General features: G+C 53.0%; 1 protein-coding gene across 1 annotated transcript in view; it reads left to right on the top strand.

Annotated features, from left to right (window-relative positions):
• Positions 1-324: 324 nt before the first annotated feature.
• The window catches only part of LOC141046739 (cholesterol 7-desaturase nvd-like), an 18,729-nt gene continuing 6,351 nt past the window's right edge, over positions 325-12,702 (top strand). The window contains 6 exon segments of the mRNA XM_073541382.1: positions 325-420; positions 422-830; positions 7,153-7,341; positions 7,758-7,936; positions 8,373-8,498; positions 8,865-8,984. Coding sequence (XP_073397483.1) covers positions 340-420; positions 422-830; positions 7,153-7,341; positions 7,758-7,936; positions 8,373-8,498; positions 8,865-8,984 — 1,104 coding nt within the window. The 5' untranslated portion in view covers positions 325-339.

Below are 12,702 nucleotides of genomic sequence, written 5' to 3'. Positions count from 1 at the left end.
GTGGGCATAAGCCCTTAGATATCTCTGCGCCTTTCAATGAATGGAGAACCTGCAGATTTAGTTGATAAGCAAAACAGTCAAGAAAACAGCACAGAAAGGGTAAAATGTAGGAGAGATGGAAATAAACATCGCCCAGGTCGCGACAAGTCGCCTGGTGCTGAGCTGGTATGAGGCGCACATCACATTGGCCCCATTTCTTGCGCCATCTGACGGTGGATCACGGTACCGTTATGGCAGCGCTGCTTGTGGAGTGACCTGTGTAATCACGTGGTAAGAGGTGGATGCGGTCACGTAGCGCAGGTGTATGGGTCATGTGACCAGTGGGTAGCTACGGTTGCCATGGAGGCGGCGTTGCGGGGAGACGGCAGGTATAAGAAGGCGGAGAGGGGGCGGGGCTGTGACACAGGTGTCGGCGGGAATGATGGAGTCGATCGCGCGGTCGCTTCTTGCCCTGTCCGTGCTGTGTGTGCTCGGCGCCGTGCTGCTGGCCAGTGCCGGGAGTCTGCTCCTCAGCACCCGCCTGCTGCCCGGGCTGCTCCGCTCCGCCGCCTCCAGCTCCCCGGCCCGGAGCCCTGTGCTGCTCTGCCTGGCGCTGCTCCCGCTCGGGCTGTGCGGGTGGCGGCTGCTGAGCCGTCCGCTGGAGGTGCTGCGGGGCCCGGACGATGTGGGCTATATCCCGGAGCGGGGCAGGAGCCGGGGTCAGACCGCCAGCATGGTCCGGAGGAGACGGAAGAAGGGCGACCTGCCCCCGATCTACCCCAACGGCTGGTACCATGTGCTGGACTCCCCGCTGCTGCTGCCCGGAGCCGTGCACAACGTCACCGCGTGCGGTAAGAGCGCCGGGACAAGGGACACATTGCACTACAAGTCCCAGCGCTAGTGATGGAGGGTGCTGGGGAGATTCTGCGGAGAGTGATGCGGGGGAGCTGCACCAGTGCTCACTACTGCCCCCGCCTGGGGGCCTTGGAGCAGGGCTGGTGTTAGGCTGAGTGCAGACGGAGTTTTGAGCCCTGCGGATTTTTCCGTGCAGAATGGAAGAAAATCGCAGGTCAAATGACCTGCATTTTTCCTGCGGATTTCTTCCATTTTTCACGCTGTTTTCATGCGGTTTTTGTGCGGTTTTCCATTGCGGTTTTCCCCCTGCGGATTTGGTGACAGGGGAGATAGAAAACCGCACAAAAGAAGTAACATGCTGCGGATTTTGTACCGCAGGAAAACCGCGCGGAAAAATCCGCAGCGTCTGCACAGCGTTTTTTTTTTTTCATTCATTTTAAAGGTACTGTACATCACAATGCGGATATGCAACGTTTCTGCGCGGTAAAATCCGCTGCAAATCTGCATCGTGTGCACATGGCCTTAGGCTGAGTGCACACGTACTTTTTTGCCCTGCGGATTTTTCCGCGCAGAATTGAAGAAATCCCCTGCCGATTTCCCCCTGCGGATTTGGGGAATGAAGCAGGTGGAAAACCGCACAAAAGAAGTGACATGCTGCATATTTTGAACCACAAGAATACCGCGCAGAAAAATCCGCAGCGTCTGCACAGCGTTTTTTTTTTTTTTCTATTGAGTAACATGCTACTGTACATCACAATGCGGATATGCAACGTTTCTGCGCGGTAAAATCCGCTGCGGATCCGCTGGAAATCTGCATCGTGTGCACATGGCCTTAGGGCAGAGCGTGGCCTGGTCGCACAGGTGTGGAGCTTGGGTTAATGGTCACTCCCCGTTGTAGCAGAGTGGCGTTTGTCGTCTGGCTTCCCATCTGCTGTGTTGTGACAGGTCTACGTCAGCTGTCAGTAATCACTAGATGACTTTCTACCATCAGCTTGCCATAATGCCTGGTGGGCAGCGGTGTCTGGTGTAACGTCGGGCAGGTGCCATCACTCTGCTGTGGTCCATGCTGACAATGATGGTGGTGATGATCCCAGTGAGTGTAATCCTCCACCATAGTTACCTTTGTCCTGTACTTGGTGGTTCTGGTAGAACCAGTTTCCCAGAGACAGGAATGTGGGGTCGGAGCAGTTTGTTGTGTGGATTCTAGAGGAGGGAGTTCATTCTGCAGAAAGTTCTCAGCCCCAATGCAGGACAATGGCAGGAGCTGTCATCTGGTCACAAGCGCTTTTCAGTCTCAGAGCATGGGGTTGAGATCCCTGCTGGCTGTCGTTAAGGGGGTTGAGATCCCTGCTGGCTGTCGTTAAGGGGGTTGAGATCCCTGCTGGCTGTCGTTAAGGGGGTTGAGATCCCTGCTGGCTGTCGTTAAGGGGGTTGAGATCCCTGCTGGCTGTCAAGGGGGTTGAGATCCCTGCTGGCTGTCGTTAAGGGGGTTGAGATCCCTGCTGGCTGTCGTTAAGGGGGTTGAGATCCCTGCTGGCTGTCGTTAAGGGGGTTGAGATCCCTGCTGGCTGTCGTTAAGGGGGTTGAGATCCCTGCTGGCTGTCGTTAAGGGGGTTGAGATCCCTGCTGGCTGTCGTTAAGGGGGTTGAGATCCCTGCTGGCTGTCGTTAAGGGGGTTGAGATCCCTGCTGGCTGTCGTTAAGGGGGTTGAGATCCCTGCTGGCTGTCGTTAAGGGGGTTGAGATCCCTGCTGGCTGTCGTTAAGGGGGTTGAGATCCCTGCTGGCTGTCGTTAAGGGGGTTGAGATCCCTGCTGGCTGTCGTTAAGGGGGTTGAGATCCCTGCTGGCTGTCGTTAAGGGGGTTGAGATCCCTGCTGGCTGTCGTTAAGGGGGTTGAGATCCCTGCTGGCTGTCGTTAAGGGGGTTGAGATCCCTGCGGGCTGTCGTTAAGGGGGTTGAGAGCCCTGCGGGCTGTCGTTAAGGGGGTTGAGAGCCCTGCGGGCTGTCGTTAAGGGGGTTGAGAGCCCTGCGGGCTGTCGTTAAGGGGGTTGAGAGCCCTGCGGGCTGTCGTTAAGGGGGTTGAGAGCCCTGCGGGCTGTCGTTAAGGGGGTTGAGAGCCCTGCGGGCTGTCGTTAAGGGGGTTGAGAGCCCTGCGGGCTGTCGTTAAGGGGGTTGAGAGCCCTGCGGGCTGTCGTTAAGGGGGTTGAGAGCCCTGCGGGCTGTCGTTAAGGGGGTTGAGAGCCCTGCGGGCTGTCGTTAAGGGGGTTGAGAGCCCTGCGGGCTGTCGTTAAGGGGGTTGAGAGCCCTGCGGGCTGTCGTTAAGGGGGTTGAGAGCCCTGCGGGCTGTCGTTAAGGGGGTTGAGAGCCCTGCTGGCTGTCGTTAAGGGGGTTGAGAGCCCTGCTGGCTGTCGTTAAGGGGGTTGGGAGCCCTGCGGGCTGTCGTTAAGGGGGTTGGGAGCCCTGCGGGCTGTCGTTAAGGGGGTTGGGAGCCCTGCGGGCTGTCATTAAGGGGGTTGAGAGCCCTGCGGGCTGTCAGTGACTGGCAATGTGGTTTATACATAGAATCTACCCATATTCTGTCCAATTGCCTTGGTTGCAGGCAGGTTACATGAGGGCTCTGACGCCTCATATCTATGGGAATAACATATATAACACATCCATGGAGGAGATGGTAACTATTGCTCCTCACTGATGTCCTATATTCAGAATTGTACTACAACACTGTGCTTTATGGCTTGTGCCATGCCAACTACAGACTGCCCACTCTTCACTCTGTAAAGTCCCATAGATAATGTGTGCCCTAATGTCACTCGCACGTTCCAACTGCACCTGGACATATGCCATCTGTCAGAGGTGTGTGATGACATTTAAGGGACACAGGTGTGGTTTAATTGTCCATGTGATACAAAGCTTGTGCATATACCAGGGAGTGTAAGTAGATGGTGAGGAAGTGCAGTGTGCATGTGTCATGATGGATGGTGTGACTGAGAGGCTGGTGGGCAGGTTCCCTGGTGGGGATAGTGGCCTGCTGTGATGGATGGTGTCAGTGAAGGGAGGCTGATGTATAGGGTCGGGTCATGGCACATGGCTTCTTTGACAGGAAGGGGATGTATCTAGTGGACACCACATTAGCATACAACTGGGGGTGCAGTGTGGGTGCATGTGGCTTCAGTTGGCACTATATTATAAGGAGGGCTAGATTATATTGTATGGGGGCTTCATCATGCTTTGAGTGGGCTACATTATATTCTATAAGGGGCTGCCATATATTCTATGGGGGTTACATTATACTCTGTGGGGTGGCTGCATTATGCTGTAAGGGGTGGCTGCATTATACTATATGTGGGCTGCATTATACTGTATCGAGGACTATGGGGAATACATTATACTATGTGAAGAACTATATGGTGCATTATACTATGGGAAGTGAATTGTATTACATGGAAGACTAGCGGTGTATTTTAATATATGGCAGACTATGAGGAGTATATTATATTGAGGACTGAGTGTATTTTAATATGGAGGGCTATGAGTGTATACTATGAGGAGTGTATACTATATGAAGGACTATGGGGACTGTATTATACTATGGGGTGTAAACTGTAGATGTGCTGCTGATAACATGATACTGTATGGTGATCCATTAGTGATCATTCTGCCCCCATCATTCTTTCTCAGCCGGTGGAAAGAGGACGGGAAACAAGCGTTGAACGACTTCAATATTGTCGATCACACTCATTTAGCGGCCTGAACTCAGCGCATATAACTGCAACCGAAATGCTTCTGTGTGATGTGCAATATGTTAGCATTTGGGGCCCATTTTAAACTTTGCCTAAAACCAGCCCTGATTGTACATCTCGTTATCGGCAGAACCTTAAAGAGTCTGCAGAGGTAGGAAGACTTTCTTCCAGAAAGGGCACCACACTGTCTGGAAGTTGTCTGGTAATGCATGTTGACACTATAAAAGTAAATGGTGCTGATTTGCCTCTGACAGATGGAGTGCAGTTTTTCAAAGGCACCCATGGATTTTTCATTGTTGTATACAGACTTGTGCTCTTTGCCTGTTCCTCAGTAGGAGCTGGACTGGTCTGTAATTTGCAACTACCGTAGGTTGCATGTTTTCTGTTTCCAAGCAGAAATGTCTGTAGCCCTTTACTATATTAATATATGGCCAGTATTGGTGTGAGTTGGTTAATGACCTCACCAATCCTCCAGTGTGTCTGAATGACTTTCAACATCAGAACAGATGAGGTATATCCAAAACATGAGAAAACGTTAGGACTTGTGCAGAGAGCATGGGGCGAGGAGATCATGGGTTGGGGGGGGGCGAGGAGATCATGGGTGGGGGGGGGGCGAGGAGATCATGGGTGGGGGGGGGGGGAGCATGGGGCGAGGAGATCATGGGTGGGGGGGGGCGAGGAGATCATGGGTGGGGGGGGGCGAGGAGATCATGGGTGGGGGGGGGCGAGGAGATCATGGGTGGGGGGGGGCGAGGAGATCATGGGTGGGGGGGGGCGAGGAGATCATGGGTGGGGGGGGGCGAGGAGATCATGGGTGGGGGGGGGCGAGGAGATCATGGGTGGGGGGGGGCGAGGAGATCATGGGTGGGGGGGGGCGAGGAGATCATGGGTGGGGGGGGGCGAGGAGATCATGGGTGGGGGGGGGCGAGGAGATCATGGGTGGGGGGGGGCGAGGAGATCATGGGTGGGGGGGGGCGAGGAGATCATGGGTGGGGGGGGGCGAGGAGATCATGGGTGGGGGGGGCGAGGAGATCATGGGTGGGGGGGGCGAGGAGATCATGGGTGGGGGGGGGCGAGGAGATCATGGGTGGGGGGGGGCGAGGAGATCATGGGTGGGGGGGGGCGAGGAGATCATGGGTGGGGGGGGGGCGAGGAGATCATGGGTGGGGGGGGCGAGGAGATCATGGGTGGGGGGGGCGAGGAGATCATGGGTGGGGGGGGCGAGGAGATCATGGGGGGGGGCGAGGAGATCATGGGGGGGGGGCGAGGAGATCATGGGTGGGGGGGGCGGGAGCATGGGGCGAGGAGATCATGGGTGGGGGGGGGGCGAGGAGATCATGGGTGGGGGGGGGCGAGGAGATCATGGGTGGGGGGGGCGAGGAGATCATGGGTGGGGGGGGCGAGGAGATCATGGGTGGGGGGGGCGAGGAGATCATGGGTGGGGGGGGCGAGGAGATCATGGGTGGGGGGGCGGGAGCATGGGGCGAGGAGATCATGGGTGGGGGGGGCGAGGAGATCATGGGTGGGGGGGGGGGCGAGGAGATCATGGGTGGGTGGGGCGGGAGCATGGGGCGAGGAGATCGTGGGTGGGGCGGGAGCATGGGGCGAGGAGATCATGGCTGGGGGGGCGAGGAGATCGTGGGTGGGTGGGGCGGGAGCATGGGGCGAGGAGATCATGGCTGGGGGGGGAGGAGATCATGGGTGGGTGGGGCGGGAGCATGGGGCGAGGAGATCATGGGTGGGGGGGCGAGGAGATCATGGGTGGGTGGGGCGGGAGCATGGGGCGAGGAGATCATGGGTGGGGGGGCGAGGAGATCATGGGTGGGTGGGGCGGGAGCATGGGGCGAGGAGATCATGGGTGGGGGGGCGAGGAGATCATGGGTGGGTGGGGCGGGAGCATGGGGCGAGGAGATCATGGGTGGGGGGGCGAGGAGATCATGGGTGGGTGGGGCGGGAGCATGGGGCGAGGAGATCATGGGTGGGGGGGCGAGGAGATCATGGGTGGGTGGGGCGGGAGCATGGGGCGAGGAGATCATGGGTGGGGGGCGAGGAGATCATGGGTGGGTGGGGCGGGAGCATGGGGCGAGGAGATCATGGGTGGGGGGGTGGGAGCATGGGGCGAGGAGATCATGGGTGGGGGGGCGAGGAGATCATGGGTGGGGGGGTGTTAATCGTGATGGCATGGAGGTAACTGTAGGGCTTATCACCTGTTGTGTAATGTCTCCACATCTGATATGCACATAGTGTTACGTTGGGCCCCGGTTCAGTATTTGTCAGGAGCTAATGGTTTTTGGGTATCATTAGGTTCACACTGTAGAATACTTGGCTGCATTAAAAAAGGAGGAACTCCACACATAGCCAAGGCTCTGCACTTTCTGCCTTTAAAGGTCACTTGTTACCAGACTTATACCATAGCATGACCTGCTGGTGAGAATGCACCCATGGGTCTCCTATGGAAGAAGGGGACACTGAGCCCAAATCATAATAAAGGGTGATCTGTGCAGAAAATCTTTGTGCTAGTATTCACTTGACAGTTTGGTTGCTGTAGTAGACGCCTGACACTCTTTTGGCCTTGCAGGTGAGCAGATCGCAGTGTACCGTACCCTGGATGGCAAAGTATATGCTGTAGATGCTTACTGCCCTCACCTTGGTGCAAATCTTGCTGTGGGAGGTAGAGTGGTCGGAGACTGCATTGAATGTCCTTTCCATGGCTGGCAGTTCTGTGGAGTGGATGGGAAATGTGCCAGGATACCCTATGCTGAAAAAGGTAGGAAGTGCTCTATGCAAACAATCTTGATACCAGAGCCTTAAAACAAGTCTGTGCTGTTGAAGTGCAGTGCACTATGCAGCAGAACTTCTCGTAGATAAATAAGGGTCACCCAGACAGCAAGTGTAGAGGTTGCCAGGCATGAACTAATACATAATGCATCACATGGGAGGGAAATAACTTTGGATTATACTATGGGGTATGGACTTAATGAGAAACATGTCCACTGTCTGCCATGACTGGTGCCTTCCTGTGACAGGTGGTGGTTTTGCAGCTCAAGTCTGGTGGGTCTGCACTGTAGCTCCATGCACAACCTGTGAACATCTGTGGCACAGTTTCTGGATGAGAGGCCAAGTTTCATTTTGAGCACTGACTGTCATGTTATATCGAGTCCTAACCACGACAATCTCCTGCAGTCCCAGAATTTGCCAAAATCAAGACCTGGCCGTGCTGTGATATTAACGCTATGATCTTTGTCTGGTACCACTGTGACCGGATTGAGCCAACGTGGAAAATCCCAGAGCAGGAAGAGATCACCAGTAAGAAGTGGATATACCAAGGTCGCACTGAGCATTATGTCAACGCTCATATAGAGGTGAGGGGTCGCTGTCATTACCAGCTTGTCGCTGCTGTTCCCATTGCTTGTTATGGAGAATGCAGCCACTCCTGTTCTGGATTGTGACTCTACCCACTGAGTGGTGACATTAAGTTCACTAGCTTTCACTCTTAACATTATCTCTATTGAACCAAAACCATATGGGGGGCCCAAACCTGCATTCATTGAATACAACTTATTGTTTGCTGTTATCAGCCTTTTATGCTATCTGCTTAAGTTGACCCCTTACCAACAATGTCAGTTCTAGTCAGCCTTTCCCAGATTCCCTCATCTCTGCAAGAACTATGTTTTAATTCTTTACCCCCCCCCCCCCCATGATGCTAATATGCAAACCTAGGAAGCTGCCTTTGAGGTGCAGCAATGTCCTCCGTGCCTTCAGTGCTGAGGTTTCATCATATGTCTCGTCTGATTGCAGGAGATCCCAGAGAATGCTGCAGATATTGCTCATCTTGCTTTCCTGCATGAACCTGGCATTCTGAGTGGGATCGACCTCCGATACACAAAGTCGCGTATCTGGGATTTTTTCAAGCACACTTGGAAGGTAAGAATTCTCCTTGCTGATGAAATACATTGTGCACCAGGACCTAGTGGAGGCACATCAGAGATCTCAACCTAAGTGTAGTATAGTCAGATGAGTTTCTGTAACTGAAAATGGTTACAGGAAGGCCCCATGACAACACCTCTGGGCCAGATCAGTGACATGGTGGATATTGGCATGGATGGTATTTATGGTCAAAACAATGATTGTTCCACTTGTACAAGCTAATTGGGATGCAAAATGATGCCAGTGGGGGATGGAAATGTGGATCCAGTAAGTGCTGTCATTGGGTAGAGTTTAGGCAGCTCTTTGCCTCTCCCCAGTCAGACATCTGTATGATGCCTCCAACTAGAGCTTTCCTGATTCCAGGTCCGGTGGGAACCAGAACCAGCCCCCAACAAGCACTGCTCTCAGATGTTTCTGCATCACGCCTCTGTGGTCTTTGGGAAGCACCTCTCCCTGCTTGATGTGGATGTTGTTGCCCGCCAGGTGAGATATGTAGACTTGGTGATGTCTGGCAATAGTTTGCATGTCACTACTTTCACCCACTAGTGATTGACTTTTTTTTTGTTTCTCTAGCACAGAAATAGAATATTTTTTTTTTTTTCTTGAAAACCTCCAAAGATACTAATCCATAATTCTGACCATGGATAGGGAAGCTCAGATCTAGGCTGCTTCTCATCTAATAGATCAGATACAAAATTAATGCCTAAAAAATGGTACTTCCAAAATCAATACAAAACTGAAAGAAAGCTACAAGGAAGTTTTTTTTTTTTTTTTTTTTTTTTTTTTTTTCCCCCCCAACAATAATTCAATATTTTGATTTATAGTCATATATAGAGCATAAGTGCAACAAAGTTATAAGTGGGGACAAAAATACAAATGAAGCCGCATAAATATTAAGGTATCGTATATACATATTGTATATTGCATATGAACCAATATATCAAAAGGGGCAAAAGATTTTCTCACCCATGACAGCACCACGGAGAAAGGGGATCCGCCCATCCTGGACAGGAACCTACAGATAAAAAGGCGGGTACCTCCCCTCCGCCTTCAGTTGGGTTCCTGTCCTTGACGGGTGACCTACAGAACCAGCAGCAGCTTACCAAAGAGGAGATCCAGGGCCATCCTGTCTGAGGATTGACAGCGGGGAGGCCCCTGTCACGGCGGGGTCGGTTCCTGAAGCCGCCACCCCTGCAGCCAACAGGCTCGACAGGGTGGTCGGGGGGGAGAGGACCGAGCCGCTGCTCTGGAAAGGAGGCTGGGGCTGGTGGGGACCCAGGGCATGCACGGGCTGCGCTATGCTACAGAGGTGTACCAATATGGCGCTGCCCCGGAAATGACAAACAACTTCCGGGTCCCCGCAGTCGGCGCATGCGCACGGTGCACTCCCTGGACAGAGCGGTGCAGCCTCGGAGAGGTGACGTCACACGCCGGGAGATTCGAAAATGAAAGTGCTCCTGACTGGAAGTGTCCCGGAAGTGGGGGACAGGGGAATAGCAGGAGCCAGGCAGCAGCGACACAATCATCTCTGGCAAAAAAGAGTGGACAGGCGTGGTGACCGGTCTAGTAGCCACGCAGCACAGCAGATCGGCTGCAAGGAGCAGTCACCATCCTTGGATCAGCCCGTATGGGACCTGAATCCACCTCCCAAACTGGTACCTGCAACCACGCATACCTGGTGAGTGACCTTTGAGAATGTTCACCATTGTAACAGACTTCTTTTCCCTTATCAGGGAAATAAGGGGAGAAAACAAAGAATGGGGTATGCCCCACTGGTAGCAGAGCCCTACCAATCTCATGAGATAAGAGGCTCCGTGAATCCCGCGGACTTAAGAGCTGTAATCAGTTCAGAGGTTGAGTACCCCCCCTTTCATCCCTGACATGGGGTGGGAAAAGTTAAAGGGGGGATGCCATAGCGGGTTCCCAGTCACATGTCTTGACGCCAGAGGAGATTACCTCACATACCTCGGACACCGGCTCATCATCCTCAGGTGAGCAAATGGGAGGCCGTCATTGTTTTCCCCTAGAGGAGGTAGACATGCTGGTAAAGGCATAAAGATCTACCATGAGGGTGGCAGACCCTCACCCTGATAGGCCCGTCCAGGACATAATGTTGGGGGACTGGGCCAAAAGAAACTCAGGGTGTTCCTGCTAAACGAGAATGTACAGGGAAAAAAAGGAAAAGCCGGATAGGCAGTCCCTTCCCTTAAGAGGAAATATCCCTTTGACGAAGGGGCGTCCACCTCTTCGGACAAGGCCTCGAAATCCGAAGTAGCTGTCTCCAAGGCCTCAAAAAAAAAAAAAAAAAAAAGTTTGCATTCCCCTTTGAGGACAGGGGTACTCTGAATCTCCCCTTAGATAAAAAAAGGCTGATACCTTCCTCAAGGGTGCTTGGGAAGCAATAGGCCAGCTATAGCGGCAACATGTAACTTCAGAGCCTTATGGTATGGGTGGATCAACTAGATAAATAGTTGAGGCAAGGTACACCCAGGGGAAAAGATTCGGGAATCTATTCCAAGAATAAGGGGAGCAGGCGGCCTTCTCGACGGACTTATCAGCCAACTCGGTACGATTATCATCCAAAGCGGCAGCTCTGTCAAAACGCAGCCCGAAGAAAGTTGTGGCTCAAATGTTGGCCAGGGGATTTACAAGCTTAAATGAAGCTATGCTCGATCCCCTGCAAAACTAAGTTCCTATTCAGGGAGACGTTGGATCACATCCTCCAAAGGCAGGGGATAAAATAAAGGGATGCCCAAACCTGGGGCCTATAGCTTTTAAAAGGTCCTTTCATAACAGAGTTCTTTTAGAGGAGGTCACTGAGGAAACAGGAATGGGATGAGAGAAGAGGAGATGGAGGTCCTCTTCGGTAACTTATCCCGAGACAAGAAACCTTCTAACTGACAGTTTGTTGAAGGAAATCTCGGACAGCCCTTGGTTATTAATTCTGATCGCCTTGGGCCTAAGGATAGACTTTTTTACTCACACACTCTCTCTCACACTCTCTCACACTCTCTCACACTCTCTCACACTCTCTCACACTCTCTCACACTCTCTCACACTCTCTCACACTCTCTCACACTCTCTCACACTCTCTCACACTCTCTCACACTCTCTCACACTCTCTCACACTCTCTCACACTCTCTCACACTCTCTCACACTCTCTCACACTCTCTCACACTCTCTCACACTCTCTCACACTCTCTCACACTCTCTCACACTCTCTCACACTCTCTCACACTCTCTCACACTCTCTCACACTCTCTCACACTCTCTCACACTCTCTCACACTCTCTCACACTCTCTCACACTCTCTCACACTCTCTCACACTCTCTCACACTCTCTCACACTCTCTCACACTCTCTCACACTCTCTCACACTCTCTCACACTCTCTCACACTCTCTCACACTCTCTCACACTCTCTCACACTCTCTCACACTCTCTCACACTCTCTCACACTCTCTCACACTCTCTCACACTCTCTCACACTCTCTCACACTCTCTCACACTCTCTCACACTCTCTCACACTCTCTCACACTCTCTCACACTCTCTCACACTCTCTCACACTCTCTCACACTCTCTCACACTCTCTCACACTCTCTCACACTCTCTCACACTCTCTCACACTCTCTCACACTCTCTCACACTCTCTCACACTCTCTCACACTCTCTCACACTCTCTCACACTCTCTCACACTCTCTCACACTCTCTCACACTCTCTCACACTCTCTCACACTCTCTCACACTCTCTCACACTCTCTCACACTCTCTCACACTCTCTCACACTCTCTCACACTCTCTCACACTCTCTCACACTCTCTCACACTCTCTCACACTCTCTCACACTCTCTCACACTCTCTCACACTCTCTCACACTCTCTCACACTCTCTCACACTCTCTCACACTCTCTCACACTCTCTCACACTCTCTCACACTCTCTCACACTCTCTCACACTCTCTCACACTCTCTCACACTCTCTCACACTCTCTCACACTCTCTCACACTCTCTCACACTCTCTCACACTCTCTCACACTCTCTCACACTCTCTCACACTCTCTCACACTCTCTCACACTCTCTCACACTCTCTCACACTCTCTCACACTCTCTCACACTCTCTCACACTCTCTCACACTCTCTCACACTCTCTCACACTCTCTCACACTCTCTCACACTCTCTCACACTCTCTCACACTC

Source organism: Dendrobates tinctorius, unplaced genomic scaffold (assembly GCF_039654945.1).
Source record: "Dendrobates tinctorius isolate UK_male_01 unplaced genomic scaffold, ASM3965494v1 ptg000120l, whole genome shotgun sequence".
NCBI lineage: Eukaryota > Metazoa > Chordata > Amphibia > Anura > Dendrobatidae > Dendrobates > Dendrobates tinctorius.
Note: the sequence above shows the minus strand (reverse complement) of the source record. Positions and strands in the feature narration are given on the sequence as shown.